Source organism: Littorina saxatilis, linkage group LG4 (genome assembly GCF_037325665.1).
Source record: "Littorina saxatilis isolate snail1 linkage group LG4, US_GU_Lsax_2.0, whole genome shotgun sequence".
Taxonomy (NCBI): domain Eukaryota; kingdom Metazoa; phylum Mollusca; class Gastropoda; order Littorinimorpha; family Littorinidae; genus Littorina; species Littorina saxatilis.
The window spans coordinates 43,513,442-43,531,898 of NC_090248.1; the positions used below are offsets into that span (position 1 = coordinate 43,513,442).

Below are 18,457 nucleotides of genomic sequence, written 5' to 3' on the forward strand. Positions count from 1 at the left end.
CAGCCCATCACCATGAGATCGGTAGCACTCATCGCCATGTTGGTAGTCATGGTCACGTGTCAACCCCATGACCTCCAGGCTAAAGCCAGCACCATGGCTCCCCCTCCGCTTGCTTCCTTCCCTCGTAGGCATCTTTGTTGTTGTTGTTGATGGTGATGGTGATGTTGATGGTAGTGGTGGTTGTTGTTGTTGTTGTTGTTGTTGTTGTTGTAGTTGTTGTTGTTGTTGTTGTTGCTGCTGCTGCTGCTGTTGTTGTTGTTGTTGCTGTTGTTGTTGTCTTGCTGGTGTTAGTGTTGCTGTGGTCTTGTATGTGTTTGGTACCGCTGTTGTTATAGCGATGATGAGAACTTTTGGTGTGACAGACAGACAGACAAGACAAAGGAAGACAAATCTCAGAGAAAAAAAGCAACAACAAAATAACAATTAAATAGAGCTCGAAACACCGATCAAACAGCTCATTACCACAAACAGTCAACAATCTGTTTCTTTCACCAAAAAGTCAGAATGGTACCAGAAAAAAATCTAAGAAACTGCATCTGATTTTTACAAATGTGAGAAAGTAGAATCAAGACAAGAGTTTTTGACATTATTGTGCAAGGATATAAACATATTCAGAACATGTAAAAAGTGAGAAACTCAATTGATAATATCCAACACAAAGCCAGACTGATAGCGGTGGCTGCCTATGTAATGTGTATGATTGTCACTCCAAGGGCCTATCAGTATCACTATCTGGTCCGATTCTTTCTATCCAGATCATTTTTAGAGTTCAAAGGGAGATACCAGCACCACCTCCATCATCTCTCTCTCTCTCTCTCTCTCTCTCTCTCTCTCTCTCTCTCTCTCTCTCTCTCTCTCTCTCTCTCTCTCTCTCAATCACAGCTCCCCTCTCTTTTCCTACCTCCCTCTCGGACTGTTTCTACAAGGCGTGAAATAACGACGTACACGCATCATTTCAGCGTCAATGGTAGATTCCACTCAGATGGTGACAGACACCAACGGACCTCCAGCCCTCACGGACAGCACTGTCGCCCCTATGGTCACTGACAGCTCAGCAGCATCTATTATGATGACGGACTCTACCGCCGCTCCTGTGGCTACCGACTCTACTGCCGCCCCCGTAATTTCCACGATGGCTCCTGATGTCAGTTCAGCCGCCCCAATCTCTACTGAAGACCCGTCTACTACTGCCGCTCCTGTTGACACCACTGCTCTTCCCCCTGCTACTACTCCTGCTGCGCCAGTTAACTTCTGTGAGTCATGTTCAGAAGTGTTTTTCTTGCCGAGTGAGGTTGAGGTTTTATTTAGTAATGTTAAGGTTTTCTGTGAGTGATGGTAAAACGCAGAGTCCCTCCCGTGAAAGCAGTTGGGCTCCCCATCTCAGATCTGGTCAGGCTTTTACATGGGATAAGACCATCCCTCCACTTGGTCACATACCAACAATGAACAGCCTGGGTGTTACATAGGATAAGACCATCCCTCCACTTGGTCACATACCAACAATGAACAGCCTGGGTGTTACATAGGATAAGACCATCCCTCCACTTGGTCACATACCAACAATGAACAGCCTGGGTGTTACATAGGATAAGACCATCCCTACACTTGGTCACATACCAACAATGAACAGCCTGGGTGTTACATAGGATAAGACCATCCCTACACTTGGTCACATACCAACACTGAACAGCCTGGGTGTTACATAGGATAAGACCATCCCTACACTTGGTCACATACCAACAATGAACAGCCTGGGTGCTCTCTGTGCTCACAGCGGATGGTGTGGGTCGTGTACGACCCATACTATAGAAGAAGGATTTAAGGGGGCAGGGTCACCCAAAATCCGGTACCAAAATTGCAAAAAAATGTATCTCAGGTTCTATTGGGTATTTTTACTTCAAATTTGGCCAAGACATACAGGAAGGGTTCTAAAATAAATCTGTACAGTCTAATTGATGATATAACTTTGCTTTTTTAGTAAAAATGTAGAATAAACATATATTTTATATTGTGCGAAAATAAAAAAAGCCATAATTGTCAGAAACATAGTGGCTTTGGATTTATATCAGCATGTCTGATTTTTTTCATGACTGCTTTTGACTGTCTTGCCTGTGGCTGGTACCAAAATCGTATTTGTACTCATCAGAACTGTTATCATAACGCATGGGCCAAATTTTCGAAAAAATATTAGTACAATAATAAAAGACAAATACCTGTATTTTCTCTGTTTACTTTCAATCTGCTTGATTTTAGTACCGGCCATAGATACCACATCAAAGAATAAGTGTGCAAAATTTCAAGACAATTGGTAAACATGTAATAAAGTTATAAGAAACAGAGTGTGCCTGATGCGCGATTTTTGATGAAAGTTTCGCGTGCAGATTTTTTTATGTAATTTTGTGTTGTGTTGACACACACACATACCTTTTTTGAAAGCACATATCTCACGAATGCCTTTGTGTATCGAGAAAAAATAAACAGTGTCTGAAAGAGGAGAAATCAAACTTTAAAATAAGCCTAAACACTTTTGTGTTTGCCAAAAAACCGATTTTTTTCGATTTTTGATGAAAGTTTCGCGTGCAGATTGTTTATGTAATTTTGTGTTGTGTTGACACACACACATACCTTTTTTGAAAGCACATATCTCACGAATGCCTTTGTGTAGGGAAAAAATATAAACAGTGTCTGAAAGAGGAGAAATCAAACTTTAAAATAAGCCTAAACACGTTTGTGTTTGCCAAAAAACCCGATTTTTTTCAAAATCTGGGTGACCCTGCCCCCTTAACGTAAAACAAGTATGGGTTGTACGTACACGACCCACACCATCCGAATAGGTGTAAACTCCTAACCGCTTCTTTGCAGAGTATGGGTCGTACACGACCCAAGCCATCCGAATAGGGATAAACATCGTAAAATCCTTCTTTAGAACCATATGGGTCACTCACGACCCACATCAGCCGGACTGCCTTTTTTCAAATTACGTCATTGTTCATTTGCTTGTTTACAAAGATAATCCTCCAGAAAGTGGTCGATTGGAGCTTACAATGGTGTTTGAGGATTACATGAAGTCTTCATCAAATACTCCCAATAGTTTCAGAGATATAGACACTTGAGTGATGCTCTGGGTCGTCAAAACCCCAGGAAGCAAGGTGAAGATTTGAATGGTTGATGGCTGATGACATTGTTAGACAGAGATAGCTCAATGATCTAAATATTGCTGATTCAATTACGTAGACTTGGCTAATAAGGCTGGGCTAATGTGTGAAGCGTACTCTCTGGTCTTTTAAGTTTGACGAGGATCTCTCGGCCACCTAAAAGGTTTTCACCTGGCTTTCTTTTGTGCGAGTGTAACCTAGTGGTCGTGCAGGTTTGTTTCTGGTGACATAAATACTAGCTCACCGTGTTGTGTATCTGCAGACGCCGATATGGAGTCTGATCACTTCAAGGTCTAATCTTGATTTTCTATATCTGAGATCATTCAGATCTTCAAAGACATCTCGGAGTCAGATTTCTTCACGGTGTAATCTTCATTTTATCTGTCTGCAGTCCCCAACATTGACAAGATCATTGAGATCTTGCAAGACCTTTCTGAGTCGGAGTTCTGCATGGTCTAATCTCGATGTTTTCTATCTGCAGACAACGACGTCGACAAGATCATTGAGGTCTTAAAAAGCATATGGGATTCGGGGTTCTTCACGGTCTAATCTTGTTGTTTTTTATATTTAGTCAAGTTTTGACTAAATATTTTAACATCGAGGGGGAATCGAAACGAGGGTATGGTGTATGTGTGTCTGTCTGTCTGTCTGTCTGTGCGTGTGTGTGTGTGTGTGTGTAGAGCGATTCAGACTAAACTACTGGACCGATCTTTATGAAATTTGACATGAGAGTTCCTGGGTATGAAATCCCCGAATGTTTTTTTTATTTTTTTGATAAATGTCTTTGATGACGTCATATCCGGCTTTTCGTGAAAGTTGAGGCGGCACTGTCACGCCCTCATTTTTCAACCAAATTGGTTGAAATTTTGGTCAAGTAATCTTCGACGAAGCCCGGACTTCGGTATTGCATTTCAGCTTGGTGGCTTAAAAATTAATTAATGACTTTGGTCATTAAAAATCTGAAAATTGTAAAAAAAAATAAAAATTTATAAAACGATCCAAATTTACGTTTATCTTATTCTCCATCATTTGCTGATTCCAAAAACATATAAATATGTTATATTCGGATTAAAAACAAGCTCTGAAAATTAAACATATAAAAATTATTATCAAAATTTTTTTTTCGAAATCAATTCAAAAACACTTTCATCTTATTCCTTGTCGGTTCCTGATTCCAAAAATATATAGATATGATATGTTTGGATTAAAAACACGCTCAGAAAGTTAAAACGAAGAGAGGTACAGAAAAGCGTGCTATCCTTCTTAGCGCAACGAATACCCCGCTCTTCTTGTCAATTCCACGGGCACTGCCTTTGCCACGGGCGGTGGAGTGACGATGCTACGAGTATACGGTCTTGCTGCGTTGCGTTGCGTTCAGTTTCATTCTGTGAGTTCGACAGCTACTTGACTAAATATTGTATTTTCGCCTTACGCGACTTGTTTCTAATTATATTTAGTCAAGTTTTGACTAAATATTTTAACATCGAGGGGGAATCGAAACGAGGGTATGGTGTATGTGTGTCTGTCTGTCTGTCTGTCTGTGCGTGTGTGTGTGTGTGTGTAGAGCGATTCAGACTAAACTACTGGACCGATCTTTATGAAATTTGACATGAGAGTTCCTGGGTATGAAATCCCCGAACGTTTTTTTCATTTTTTTGATAAATGTCTTTGATGACGTCATATCCGGCTTTTCGTGAAAGTTGAGGCGGCACTGTCACGCCCTCATTTTTCAACCAAATTGGTTGAAATTTTGGTCAAGTAATCTTCGACGAAGCTCGGGGTTCGGTATTGCATTTCAGCTTGGTGGCTTAAAAATTAATTAATGACTTTGGTCATTAAAAATCTGAAAATTGTAAAAAAAAATAAAAATTTATAAAACGATCCAAATTTACGTTTATCTTATTCTCCATCATTTGCTGATTCCAAAAACATATAAATATGTTATATTCGGATTAAAAACAAGCTCTGAAAATTAAATATATAAAAATTATTATCAAAATTAAATGTTCCAAATCAATTTAAAAACAGTTTCATCTTATTCCTTGTCGGTTCCTGATTCCAAAAACATATAGATATGATATGTTTGGATTAAAAACACGCTCAGAAAGTTAAAACGAAGAGAGGTACAGAAAAGCGTGCTATGCAGCATAGCGTAACCACTACCCCGCTCTTCTTGTCAATTTCACTGCCTATGCCGTGAGCGGTGGACTACGAGTATACGGTCTTGCTGCGTTGCATTGCGTTCAGTTTCATTCTGTGAGTTCGACAGCTACTTGACTAAATATTGTATTTTCGCCTTACGCGACTTGTTTTATTTATCTGCAGACCCCAACATCGATAACATCATTAGATCTTCCAATGCATCTCAGAATCGGAGTTTTTCACGGTCTAATCTTGATTTTTATATTTAGTCAAGTTTTGACTAAATATTTTAACATCGAGGGGGAATCGAAACGAGGGTCGTGGTGTATGTGTGTGCGTGTGTGCGTGCGTGCGTGCGTGTAGAGCGATTCAGACCAAACTACTGGACCGATCTTTATGAAATTTGACATGAGAGTTCCTGGGTATGATATCCCCGAACGTTTTTTTCATTTTTTTGATAAATGTCTTTGATGACGTCATATCCGGCTTTTCGTGAAAGTTGAGGCGGCACTGTCACGCCCTCATTTTTCAACCAAATTGGTTCAAATTTTGGTCAAGTAATCTTCGACGAAGCCCGGACTTCGGTATTGCATTTCAGCTTGGTGGCTTAAAAATTAATGAATGACTTTGGTCATTAAAAATCGGAAAATTGTAAAAAAAAAATAAAAATTTATAAAACGATCCACATTTACGTTTATCTTATTTTCCATCATTTGCTGATTCCAAAAACATATAAATATGTTATATTCGGATTAAAAACAAGCTCTGAAAATTAAAAATATAAAAATTATTATCAAAATTAAATTGTCCAAATCAATTTAAAAACACTTTCATCTTATTCCTTGTCGGTTCCTGATTCCAAAAACATATAGATATGATATGTTTGGATTAAAAACACGCTCAGAAAGTTAAAACAAAGAGAGGTACAGAAAAGCGTGCTATCCTTCTTAGCGCAACTACTACCCCGCTCTTCTTGTCAATTTCACTGCCTTTGCCATGAGCGGTGGACTGACGATGCTACGAGTATACGGTCTTGCTGAAAAATGGCATTGCGTTCAGTTTCATTCTGTGAGTTCGACAGCTACTTGACTAAATATTGTATTTTCGCCTTACGCGACTTGTTATATTTAGTCAAGTTTTGACTAAATATTTTAACATCGAGGGGGAATCGAAACGAGGGTCGTGGTGTATGTGCGTGTGTGTGTGTGTGTGTGTGTGTGTGTGTCTGTGTGTGTGTGTGTGTAGAGCGATTCAGACTAAACTACTGGACCGATCTTTATGAAATTTGACATGAGAGTTCCTGGGTATGAAATCCCCGAACGTTTTTTTCATTTTTTTGATAAATGTCTTTGATGACGTCATATCCGGCTTTTCGTGAAAGTTGAGGCGGCACTGTCACGCCCTCATTTTTTAACCAAATTGGTTGAAATTTTGGTCAAGTAATCTTCGACGAAGCCCGGGGTTCGGTATTGCATTTCAGCTTGGTGGCTTAAAAATTAATTAATGACTTTGGTCATTAAAAATCGGAAAATTGTAAAAAAAAATAAAAATTTATAAAACGATCCAAATTTACGTTTATCTTATTCTCTATCATTTGCTGATTCCAAAAACATATAAATATGTTATATTCGGATTAAAAACAAGCTCTGAAAATTAAATATATAAAAATTATTATCAAAATTAAATTGTCCAAATCAATTTAAAAACACTTTCATCTTATTCCTTGTCGGTTCCTGATTCCAAAAACATATAGATATGATATGTTTGGATTAAAAACACGCTCAGAAAGTTAAAACAAAGAGAGGTACAGAAAAGCGTGCTATCCTTCTTAGCGCAACTACTACCCCGCTCTTCTTGTCAATTTCACTGCCTTTGCCATGAGCGGTGGCCTGACGATGCTACGAGTAAAATGGCATTGCGTTCAGTTTCATTCTGTGAGTTCGACAGCTACTTGACTAAATATTGTATTTTCGCCTTACGCGACTTGTTTTTCTTTTTCTTTGTATCTGCAGACCCTAACATTGACGAGATCATTCAGATCTTCAAAAGCATCTCGGAGTCGGAGTACTACAAGAAGTTGAGCTACGACGACCAGATCCTCTTGCTGGAGCTGCTCAGTGGCGGTGAGGTGGGCAAGATACAGGAGGTCATGGACAGCCAGGGCTACGAGAGACTCTTCAACTTTGTCTACAGTAAGATATAACACACTATCACACAGTACGATACACTACGATACTATGCAATGCAATGTAATGTAATGCAATGCAATGCAATGCAATGCAATGCAATACAATACAACGTTATGCAATGCAACGCAATGCTATGCTATGCTATGCAATTGCAATGCAATGCAATGCAATACAATACAATACAAGAGGTCATGGACAGTCAGGGCTACGAGAGACTCTTCAACTTTATCTACAGTATGGAATAACATAGTATGATACAGCACAATACGATGCAATGCAATAGTAATAATAATAATAATGAGGATATTTATATGGCGCAAATTGTAAAACAGTTCTCAGCGCCTCACAAAAACATACATAAAGAAATTATTTTGTACACAATTCCAACTCAAATAATAATGCACATCAAAATATACTAATACACTTAAAAAATCAAATGCAATGCAATGCAATGCAATACATCAGAACTTTATCGTCGGATCGTGGTTTGCAAAGAGACATCGCAAAACCTACCACTATTGTTCTGAGAGCGTTATAATACCGACAAGAAAATTGATTGATTAAAATCAACATGGCCGAAGCAATGTTTTCATAAAAGAAGTGGTATTGTACGGGCACATGTTGAATTTGGGTTAGCCTACATGTATTGCAGAGTATTTGAAAATCCGTAGGCATAAAAACATGCAAAGAAGAGTGATAGGTCCCTGTTGTGAATTTAGTCAAGTGGATAAATTGATTACTTATGTTTCAGACTAGTTTTGCTGTTACAGCAGTCCCTCTCATGAACTTGGGCCAGTGCAAACCTGTCCGTACATTGTAGGTGGCCGGTCACGGGAGAGCCCCCCCCCCCCCCATCACACACACTCAGGCACACTGACGGACTGAATGAGTCTTTGCTACTGGTGAACGTGCTCTACTTGACCTAAAACAATAAGGTCAAACTACTACAACTTATAACTGAAAGGAAAAAAACTGTCCTGTAAAAACGGTGTCAGAAAAAGAGAGATAAAAGAAATCCTCAAATTCCTGAGGATACAGGCACCCCATGAAAGCAGCCACGAACATACTCACAGAGGCACACATGCTTGTGCAGATACTTTGCAAAAATATGAATTGAAAACCTGCATAATTATGTGGTAATTTATTTTTGTGTGTGTGTGGCTTTATTGAATACTTCGGGCAGTGACTTTTCCCTGTCCAGTTTTCTCTTTCGTCTCTCTTACCCCTCGCTTACCCACCCCCCCACCCCCTTACCCTCCACTCCCTTTACCCAGCCCCGACAGCACAGATTTGCAGATTACAGGAAGACTGCTCCTCTTCAATTATATCCAGGGATCTTCCAGCTGTCTCGACCATAAGCCAAGTAGTTGAGTCTTATACCCCCTTTCCACACAACCGTTCTAGGTCCCGTTCCCGTACCGACCAAGGATCGAACTGTGCGGACACGGGAGGGATCGGGACAGAACCGCAATGAACGTAACTGATCGTTAACGGAACTGCTTTGAATGGTATGGTCGGTAGGGACGGCTGAGTTTGGGCTGCATGTAATGGAACCTCAACCCATTGGTAACGGAACGCTTGGATCATTAAAGGAACTTAAAACAACGGTAACGCAACGAAAGTGCTCTCACACACTGAGTTGTCATACCCGCATTCCACACATCCGTTCTAGGTCCCGTTCCCTTACCGACCAAGGACGGCTGCCACTATGGTCAGACGCTGCTGAAAGATGCCAAAAAACGGCCGTTTGCGCAGCGTTCCATTGTTGTGGCAGCATTCCTTGGTTGGTACGGGAACGGGACAAAGAACGGTTATAACTTTTGACACCGACAAACTGAAGAATGAACAGATCTATGAGGTAACCGTCTCAATGGTCCCGGCTCAGGAAACAAAGAGTATATATGGCCTGGGGCGATTGTAGCTTCCCTTCTTCGTGTCCGATAGACAAGGACAATAAATAGTAGAGCATAAAGCAATTTCATGTTGGCATCTTCTCCACTGAAAGCTATAACCCAAAGACTGAAGACCAAAGTGCTTTATCCCACTTCTGACCCGAATCACCCCCTTCCTGCTAGGTACACGTGCACTCAAGTTAACCTCTGCTTTGACCTGTGTGCCAGGAGTCGGATGAGAGAGAGAGAGAGAGAGCTAGAGCGAGAGCGAGACACACACACACACACACACACACACACACATAGACAGAGACAGACATAGAAAGACAGAAGCGGAGAGGCTCAGAGGGAGACACAGACAAAGACATACATACAGAGACAGAGACAGAGAGACAGAGAGAGGCACAGAGAGAGAAAGAAAGAAAGAGAGAGAAACTGAAACTGAAACTGAACTTTATTTCCAAAGGATAGAGGTTTTAGGCAAAGCCTAATCTTACAACCTGTCCCTTATACAAACACTTAATACAGACGCACATAATATAGATAGTAAAATTGACAAGGTTATTGTTACTTACAGACGTACATAATGTAAATAGTAATAAGAAAGGGGTTATGGTTTTGTATACACATTCAAAAATGGGAAAAACAATATAGGGTGGAAATTGCAGCATAGTTGCAATAATGCATTGCATATAAACATCCAAAACAACTAATAACAAAAGGGAGAAAACAAATGTGGGGAGGAATTGTCCCAATCATTCGCATGTATATCATTATCAATACATACACATAAAGAACAAATCAAAATACAAACATAACTTGACTAAATGTAAAAAGCACTAAAATATCAGACATGAAAAGTGTTCTATTTACCCATTAAGCGGGAATGAAACTGGCGCCTAAACGTTTTCACAGAAGAGGCATTTCGGAGGTGTAGGGGTATGGAATTCCATAGAGACGCTCCTGAGAAGGCTAAACTTGACTTATACAAGTCTAGACGAGGGATGGGGGGAATCAGGTTCTGGGACCCATATCTTTTTGTGGCATGTCTGAAATGTGATTTTAAATATCCAGGAACATTATTGTTAATTACTTTGTACATAAAGACAGCCTTGTTTAGCGTCAACTGATCTTTCAAGGGAAGGAAATTAAGGAGCTTTAATTTATCATCTGTTGGCTTATTTGACTCATGCAGAATTAGTTTTGCAGCACGGCGATGAAGAGAATTGAGTCGTTTGAGATGAACATCACTGCAGTTATCCCAAAGTGTTGAAGCAAAGTTGATATGGGGCATTATGTGAGCGTAATAAAACAACTTGAGTGCTTCCACATCAGCATAATGTCTTAATTTAGACAATAAGTACAAATTTTTAGATACTAATTTGCAAATTTTACTCAAGTGAGTTTGCCATTTCAATTCTTGATCAACGGTAACCCCTAATAATTTATGCTCTTTAACTTGTTGCACTTGAGTTGAATCAATTGACAGTTGAAGTTGTAAGGGTTTTAATTGGTGTTTTTGTCTAGTTGTAATCACCATACTTTTCGTCTTAACAGGGTGAATAACCATTGCATTAGTGGTGCACCATTCTGTCATCTCATCTATACTTTTTTGAAGAGATTGGTTGACGGCTACCAAAGACTTCTGACTGGTGTGGATTGATGAATCATCCGCAAAGAACTCACATCTTACTTTCTCATCTGACACATGAAGAGGTAAATCATTTATATAAATACAGAACAATATAGGTCCTAATACAGACCCTTGAGGCACACCACTTTTGACAAAATCATTCGACGAAGTTTTACAGTTGATGAATACATATTGTTTCCGTTTTGAAAGATATGATTCGAAGAAGGCACAAGCAGAGTCATCTTTTAAGTAGCATTGTAATTTCTTTAATAATAAGGAGTGGTCTACAAGGTCAAAGGCTTTTTTAAAGTCCAGGAATAACGCTCCTGTTACTTCGGACTCATTAATAGCTGATAACCAAGTTTCACATAAAGAGCTGAGAGCAGTGTGGCATGAATGCTTAGAGCGAAATCCAGACTGAAATGGATGAAACAAATTCATTCGTTCCATATATTCCAGTAAATATTTCTGAATATGCTTCTCCAAAGGCTTAGATAAAACAGGTAAGAGGGAAATTGGTCGAAAGTTGTTAGGGTCCGTAAGATCCTTGCTTTTTGGGAGTGGCACTACCTTGGCACATTTTAAAATAGAGGGAAAAACGTTTTGTTGTATGCCAAGGTTGTAGACATAAGTCAGTGAATCAATTATGTATGGTAAAGCAAGTTTGAGCAACCGGACAGGAATCTTATCGGGACCCATTGACTTTTTATTCGCCATCTGTTCTATCAGTTTTCCAACCTCGTGGACAGTAATGGGTGGAATAGAAAACGTTTCGTTTTGAGTCAACTTTCGTCCACAAAATGTTTTTAATTTTTGTAGAGAGACATCAATATCAAGGGACTCATTCTGCGTGAGACAGGCTTTCAGTTTCTCTGCGAGCGAAATAAAGTGTTGATTAAAATCTTCTGGAGTTATTTGTGACGGAGAATTGGTCGATCTCTTTCGAGATTTATCAAGAACTTCATTCATTGCTCGCCAAATTGTAGAAGTATCTCTCTTATCAGAAAGCAATTTATTAAAATAATCTGCTTTTGCTTGCCTTACCGTTTTCAAAACTTCATTCCTTTGTAATTTGTACTCGCTTTTCATGTTATGTTCTTTAAAGAAATCACGCAACGCCATAGCCTCAATAATGTCCGATGTCAACCAAGGGGGCAGGTGGGGATGTTTCACCCTATGCTGACGTAGTGGAGCGTGTTTATCAATAATGGAACACAAAATCTCATGGAAAAGATTGCAAGCATCATCTGCGTTACTGCAATTAAATACGCTTTGAAATGGCGCTCGATTAAGATCACAGAAAAAGGCAGACTCGTCAAAGTATTTAAAACTTCTGTACTCGATAGTTGTATGACCTTTATGCTGTGATTTGGGCAATCTCAGAACAATTGAGCAAAAAACAGAATAATGATCACTGAAAGTGGAGTGTACTACTTGAACATTTGAAACAGTGGTCTTATTATCAGTATAAATGTGATCAATAAGGGTAGATGAATTATTGGTTTCTCTTGTAGGGGTTTTAACTAGCTGGTGAAGACCAAATAGAGCAGTGGTTGAGCCCCAAGTTGTTTGGGGTCTCTGTAAATTAATGTTAAAATCACCAAGCAATAGTACATTCTCATCACGACGCTTTGCTCTGTCCATCATTAAAACAAAATCATCATTCCAACTTGTTGTTTCAGCAGGATTCCGATATATATAACATATTAACAAAGGCGAGGATTTACCATTTTTCAACTCCACCCACAAACATTCCACATTTTCATCTTCAAGATCGGCCCTTCGCTTCACAATGCCAGCAATAGACCGATGGACATACAGAGCAATACCTGTTTGGCCAGTTTGTGCACTATCGCGTCGTAAAACATAGTAATTTGGAATATCAATCAGGCTGTCCGAAACACGCGAATCTAGACGTGTTTCGCAAACACCAAAAAGATGTACGAGCTGTGGTTGTTTGTTCAAAAATACACAAACATCAGGCACTTTGTTGACTAAATGGTAAATGTTCAAATGCCCGATACGGAGAGAAGAATCCGCCGTTGACATTAAATAAAAGTGTAATAATTATTAGAACAATTTAACAGCAACAACAAAATATGCAAAAATTCAAGCACAAAATGGGAAGAAGATTGAACAAACAAACAAAAAAAGAAGAGAAAGTGAGACAGTTGCGCAGCCCTAATGACTCACATACACGCGCACACACAAACAATTACTCTGATATAAGATCAAAATTAATGAAGGGAAGAAACTTGACCAAAAATTGAAAAATTAAAGGGAGGTTACAATCAGTGAATCCCCAAACCTAGGACAAGGGCCTTTGCAAAAATACGAAGACAATGCAGTAAACAGAAGCGCAGCCGCCCGGTCTTCACTTTGTATATAATAGGAAGGGAGGCGGAGGGGGCACGATTATGCCTCAAACACTGAATCGAAGATTGCGTGGCCGTAACCGGTTTCACACACTGGAGGCAACAAGGTCCGTTGTACAGCAATCCAGGTCAACTAAGAAAGTGTAACACAGTGTCTTAAACAACAGCCAAACTCACTTTAGCGAGCTCAATGTTCTGATGAAACACATAATGTTCTGATGAAACACAAAATGTTCTGGTGAATCAATTAATGTTTTCATTAAACACACGAGTACGTTTGACACCGCAAAACACAGTTAAACCGCGGTAAACGTCGACACAATTCTGAAGATTTATATGTTTGAAGATCAGAAAACAAATCATCTGGGAAGGGAACAGTCACAGTGCACCAGCACGTGTTTTAAAGTCCGGTCACAAGAAAGGGAACAGTTTTTGATTGGTTCTTGCTCTTTTCCTTTCCTCCTCCTCTCTCTCTCTCTCTCTCTCTCTCTCTCTCTCACTTATTTCTTTCACACTCAAGCATGTGCGCGCGCACGCACACACACACACACACACACACACACACACACACACACACACTACTCCACTCTCGTTAAACAGATCATGGCAGGTGTCAAGCGACTTGAGGGCTACTTGCCCAGGGAGCGGTGAAGTGTGACGATGGGGTGACCCAGGGCGCTCCATATTGTCTGTGAGGAGCAGGGTAGCCAGGTGCATAGTACATGGGAGGTGGGTAAGGGAATGGAGTATAGTAGGGATTATACATTGATGAGAAAGGCATATGTGGTGATGGGGGCATGTGCTGAGTGTGTCTCACAGGTTCATCACTCATTGCTTGATGTTGCAACCACATGGGGAGTGGCGGCTGTCCGGTTGACGGGTGTCGCTGTGGTGCCTGCTGCATCCGCTCCTGGGTATGCAGAGTCTGCCACGGGGCCGGACGAGCAGCAGGCTTCTGGTTGCGCTGGTCCTGGTCGCTGTGCTGTCGCTCGTCTGCCATGTTAGAAGGGGCGACTTGGGATGGTTGCTGCAGGCCTTGTTCAGATGGCGACGTTCTTGTGTTCTGTTTGGTCACACTGGCGTAGGATGCGTGTTCCTTTTTAGTGTCAGTGCTTGCTTCATAAAGCACCGCTTTTGCGTCTCGCAGCAACAATGACAGTCCTCTCGCGGAATAATGGACTTTGTCCGCAAGAAGGCCAGGGTTTATCTTCCCTTGTTGGTCTCTTTTCCAAACGGACTTCAGAGACAGAAAGGATACGTTCTCTCCACAAATGTTTGCCAGTTCACTGTTTATCTTGGAGATTTTTTCATTCCTTTTGTGGTGACTCTGCGGTGGGATGGCTGCGACAAACGTTGTGGCTGTGGGGAAATGGGTGGCAATGGCTTCTAATAGCTTTTTGTACTCCTGTACAATGTCAACATCTTGAGCCCCATAGTCATTAGTGCCAACATTTAGGAGAAGTTTCCCTACTTGTGGGAAGATAGCTCCTGTACAAATAATCTGTGTTAGCTGTGCTATGTTTACTCCTCTAAATGTTCTAATCTGTGTTTGGCCTGATCTGTCTAGCCGTCTCCTGTCTATGTGTTTCAGGTTTGAGTCTCCTATCAGTAATGTCTTACATGACGGGGGGAGACGCAATGTCGGTGTATGGGGCACATAGTCTTTCTCTGACAGAAGAGCATTGTAAACTCTTTCCTGCTTCGGGGAGGTGGGCGGCGACCCAGTATCAGACACTGTCCGGTCCAAGGATACAGTTGGCACGGTGGAGCGACCCGAGGGTTGAGCGTAGCGCCCATTGTTGATCAATGTCTGAATTGGCTTCGCATCAGATTGCCCGGAGACGTCACGGTCGTCTGCTTGCGGGTGGTTGGGCGAAGTTTCATTACGGATGGACTTTTTATCCAAACGTTTAAGTTCTTTGATTTTGTCTTCAAGTGACTGACATCGTTTGCGGAGAGAATCTGTCTCTTTGTCACTGGCCTCTTGACGTTCTTGCAAATCCAGCAGCTTTCGTTCATGCTGCTGTTCAATGACACGGAACTCGCGTGACACTTGCACTTTGTAGTCACGGAATTCGGTGACCAGTGCGTCTAGTGTGTCCCGTAGATGCAGAAGTGATGACGTGTCCGTTTCGTTGTTGTTGAGGTTGGTGTTGGTACTGTCAGTGGTACCCGTGGAAGCTTCGTCATCAATAGCAGCGCTGTCAGCACAGCTGACCCCTGGATCGGCACTGCCGTTGGTGATAGCAGCCGCCCCGACACCACTGACACTAGTAGTACTGGTACCGTCCTCGCTACTGACAGTGGGGGCTGTGCTGAAAGCGGAGGTGTCAGTTTCAGCATTGCAGTTGTCGGTGTTGGTACCGCTGTCCCCAGCAGTAAGTGGAGGGGGGACAAGGGTGTTGGTACTGTCAGTGGTACCCGTGGAAGCTTCGTCATCAATAGCAGCGCTGTCAGGACTGCTGACCCCTGGATCGGCACTGCCGTTGGTGATAGCAGCCGCCCCGACACCACTGACACTAGTAGTACTAGTACCGTCCTCGCTACTGACAGTGGGGGCTGTGCTGAAAGCGGAGGTGTCAGTTTCAGCATTGCAGTTGTCGGTGTTGGTACCGCTGTCCCCAGCAGTAAGTGGAGGGGGGACAAGGGTGTTGGTACTGTCAGTGGTACCCGTGGAAGCTTCGTCATCAATATCAGCGCTGTCAGGACTGCTGACCCCTGGATCGGCACTGCCGTTGGTGATAGCAGCCGCCCCGACACCACTGACACTAGTAGTACTAGTACCGTCCTCGCTACTGACAGTGGGGGCTGTGCTGAAAGCGGAGGTGTCAGTTTCAGCATTGCAGTTGTCGGTGTTGGTACCGCTGTCCCCAGCAGTAAGTGGAGGGGGGACAAGGGTGACGTCCTTGAAAGCTGTGGTCACGGCCTCAGTGGTGACGGAGGACAGCTCGGCCATAATGTGGACAACAGCCTGCAGGCGTTGGAACTCGTCCTTCACCCACGCGATGCACTGCTTTCCCTGTACCAGTATTGTGTTTGTGGCGTAGATGTGTATCACAAGTAGCTTGTGACCACCACTGTACAGACGCACTGTCGTCTGCACAACATCTGGAGGGAAGGACACCACAGTTAGTGACTCGGAATCGTCGTAGTCATGATGGACTGGGTGTAGTTTCTTTTCAATCCTTGAGAAATCCTCCCAGGTTGCTTCATAGCCCTGGGATCGTAAACTAACAAGGTATCTGTGTCGCAGCACAGCTTTCCAAACTGGAAGAAGCTTGCTGTCGCTTTTAAAAGTTATTTCATTAGGGTCTCTTTTCAGTTCAATCACTTCAAGTGATTTGTGCATGCGAGACCTAGTAATAACGCTAGTCATCTTGGCCGGCACGTTGTTCCCTATCCCATACTTAATTAAACATCTCGTGTCGAGTTCTGAATTGGGTCGGTAGTACGAATAAGTTTTGCATTGTTCTCCATGCTGACAACTGCAGCAGAGGATGCCGCAATTCAAGTTGTCGGTTCAGCACACATTAGCACTTGTACACACTACACAGTACAACACCACAGACATAAAAAGGGTAGACCGCGCGTGCTAGCCTCTCGCTAAAGAAACTGACTGCCATCTTTGGCACCGGGGGACAGAATAGCGGAGCGAAAGGCTTGTAGCGCGCGTGTTGCGCTTATCTGATCACGGTGCTTGAGTGGAATGTGGCTCGCACCACTTGTTCCCTCCGACTACTAGTGGTAGTATAGACCCTCAAGCAGTAGGATCCAGGTAGAATAAGCACTTTATCTCACAAATCACACAATGTTGCCATATGTATCGTTCACATTTAGATAATGTGCACAATAAGGAACTTTTAGCATCAAAATACACTGTTGTACATATCCTAGAAACACAAGCAATCCATTTTGAAGCGGAGAGCAACCTAGGCACGTCCGTACCGGTTGGTCGTTGGCGAGAGAGAGAGAGAGAGAGAGAGAGAGAGAGAAACTGTAACTGATCTCGTGAGAACGGTAATAAAACGAGACATGTCAGCTCTCCGAATGCCTTGCAATAGATGACCGCTCCTGCGGCCATCAAAAAATAAAATACAGAATACATACATTAAAATCTGTCCGTCTGCACCGCTGGCTGGCTTTTTGTCTCTTTTTTGTACAGTATGTCTCAGCATGTGCACGCGTGGGATGTCTGTAGATGTGAATCTAATTTATATGTGTGTTCGCCCGCTCTCTCCTCCGGCAAGGCTTTGCTTGTTGATTATCTGTCTTATTGTATTTTTCAGAAATTCCCCTGAAGTATTTCGACAGCCTTATGAACTTCATTTTGGCGGTAAGTGACGGCATTCACAAATAGATAAAATATTTTAAAAAAAGCTTTACATTTACACACAAAAGGCAGTGTCACACGCACATTCCGCAAATCAACACATAATAAGATATAATACCGACACATGCACAGCCCACCGGTGACCTTAACCTTCACCGTGCTTCGTGGGTCGTGCTTTTGAATTGTGCCAAAGTTTATACAATACTAGACGATTAAGAGCAATAACTCTGTTGGTATCCAAAGGCCTGCGTAAGAGTTGCGCAGCTTGATTCCGAAGCAAACATAGGCCTATCTAATGGACTTTTTCATAACTGGCGTGTGAATCCACAAATTCAATTTTTGGGGGCATGAATCAGTGTTTTCCGTCAAATCTATTTTGAGATTTTTCAGTTTGCCTCGAGCTCGGGTGAAAGCGAGGTAACTTCGTCAAACAGTGTTGAATACGCTTGATCTCTGATCAACATCAATATTCTAAATTTTGTTGCAGAGTATTCAACGAGAAAAGAGCATCAACGCTGCTATGACATCATAGAAACAAACTTCAGATGCATGTGCATACACCGGGCATCGTTTTCTGATTGCCTCGTCGACACTTTGCGAAATGAAGTCATCAGGATTTGTGTATTTCATAAAAATTTAAAAAATAAACCGCATATTCATCGTTTTCTCCTGACGTAGGCCATCTAATCAACCGTGAAAATTCATCGAATATTTATTATGAGTGTTGTTTGTATACCTCTG

General features: G+C 41.8%; 1 protein-coding gene across 1 annotated transcript; it reads left to right on the forward strand.

Moving 5' to 3' along the window:
• The first annotated feature begins 9 nt into the window (after positions 1-9).
• On the forward strand, positions 10-18,457 carry LOC138963580 (threonine-rich protein-like). The gene is made up of 5 exons (XM_070335433.1): positions 10-124; positions 960-1,253; positions 7,310-7,489; positions 17,673-17,719; positions 18,204-18,457. The coding sequence occupies exons 1-5, from the start codon at positions 13-15 to the stop codon at positions 18,246-18,248; spliced, it is 678 nt and encodes a 225-aa protein (XP_070191534.1). The 5' UTR covers positions 10-12; the 3' UTR covers positions 18,249-18,457.

Bases quoted from the DNA above. Each gene is read 5' to 3' on its own strand.
- LOC138963580 (XM_070335433.1), top strand. From the start codon at position 13: ATGAGATCGGTAGCACTCATCGCCATGTTGGTAGTCATGGTCACGTGT. The intron at 7,490-17,672 runs GTAAGATATAAC...TGTATTTTTCAG, and splicing joins ACTCTTCAACTTTGTCTACA to AAATTCCCCTGAAGTATTTC. The intron at 17,720-18,203 runs GTAAGTGACGGC...ATTTTGTTGCAG, and splicing joins TTATGAACTTCATTTTGGCG to AGTATTCAACGAGAAAAGAG.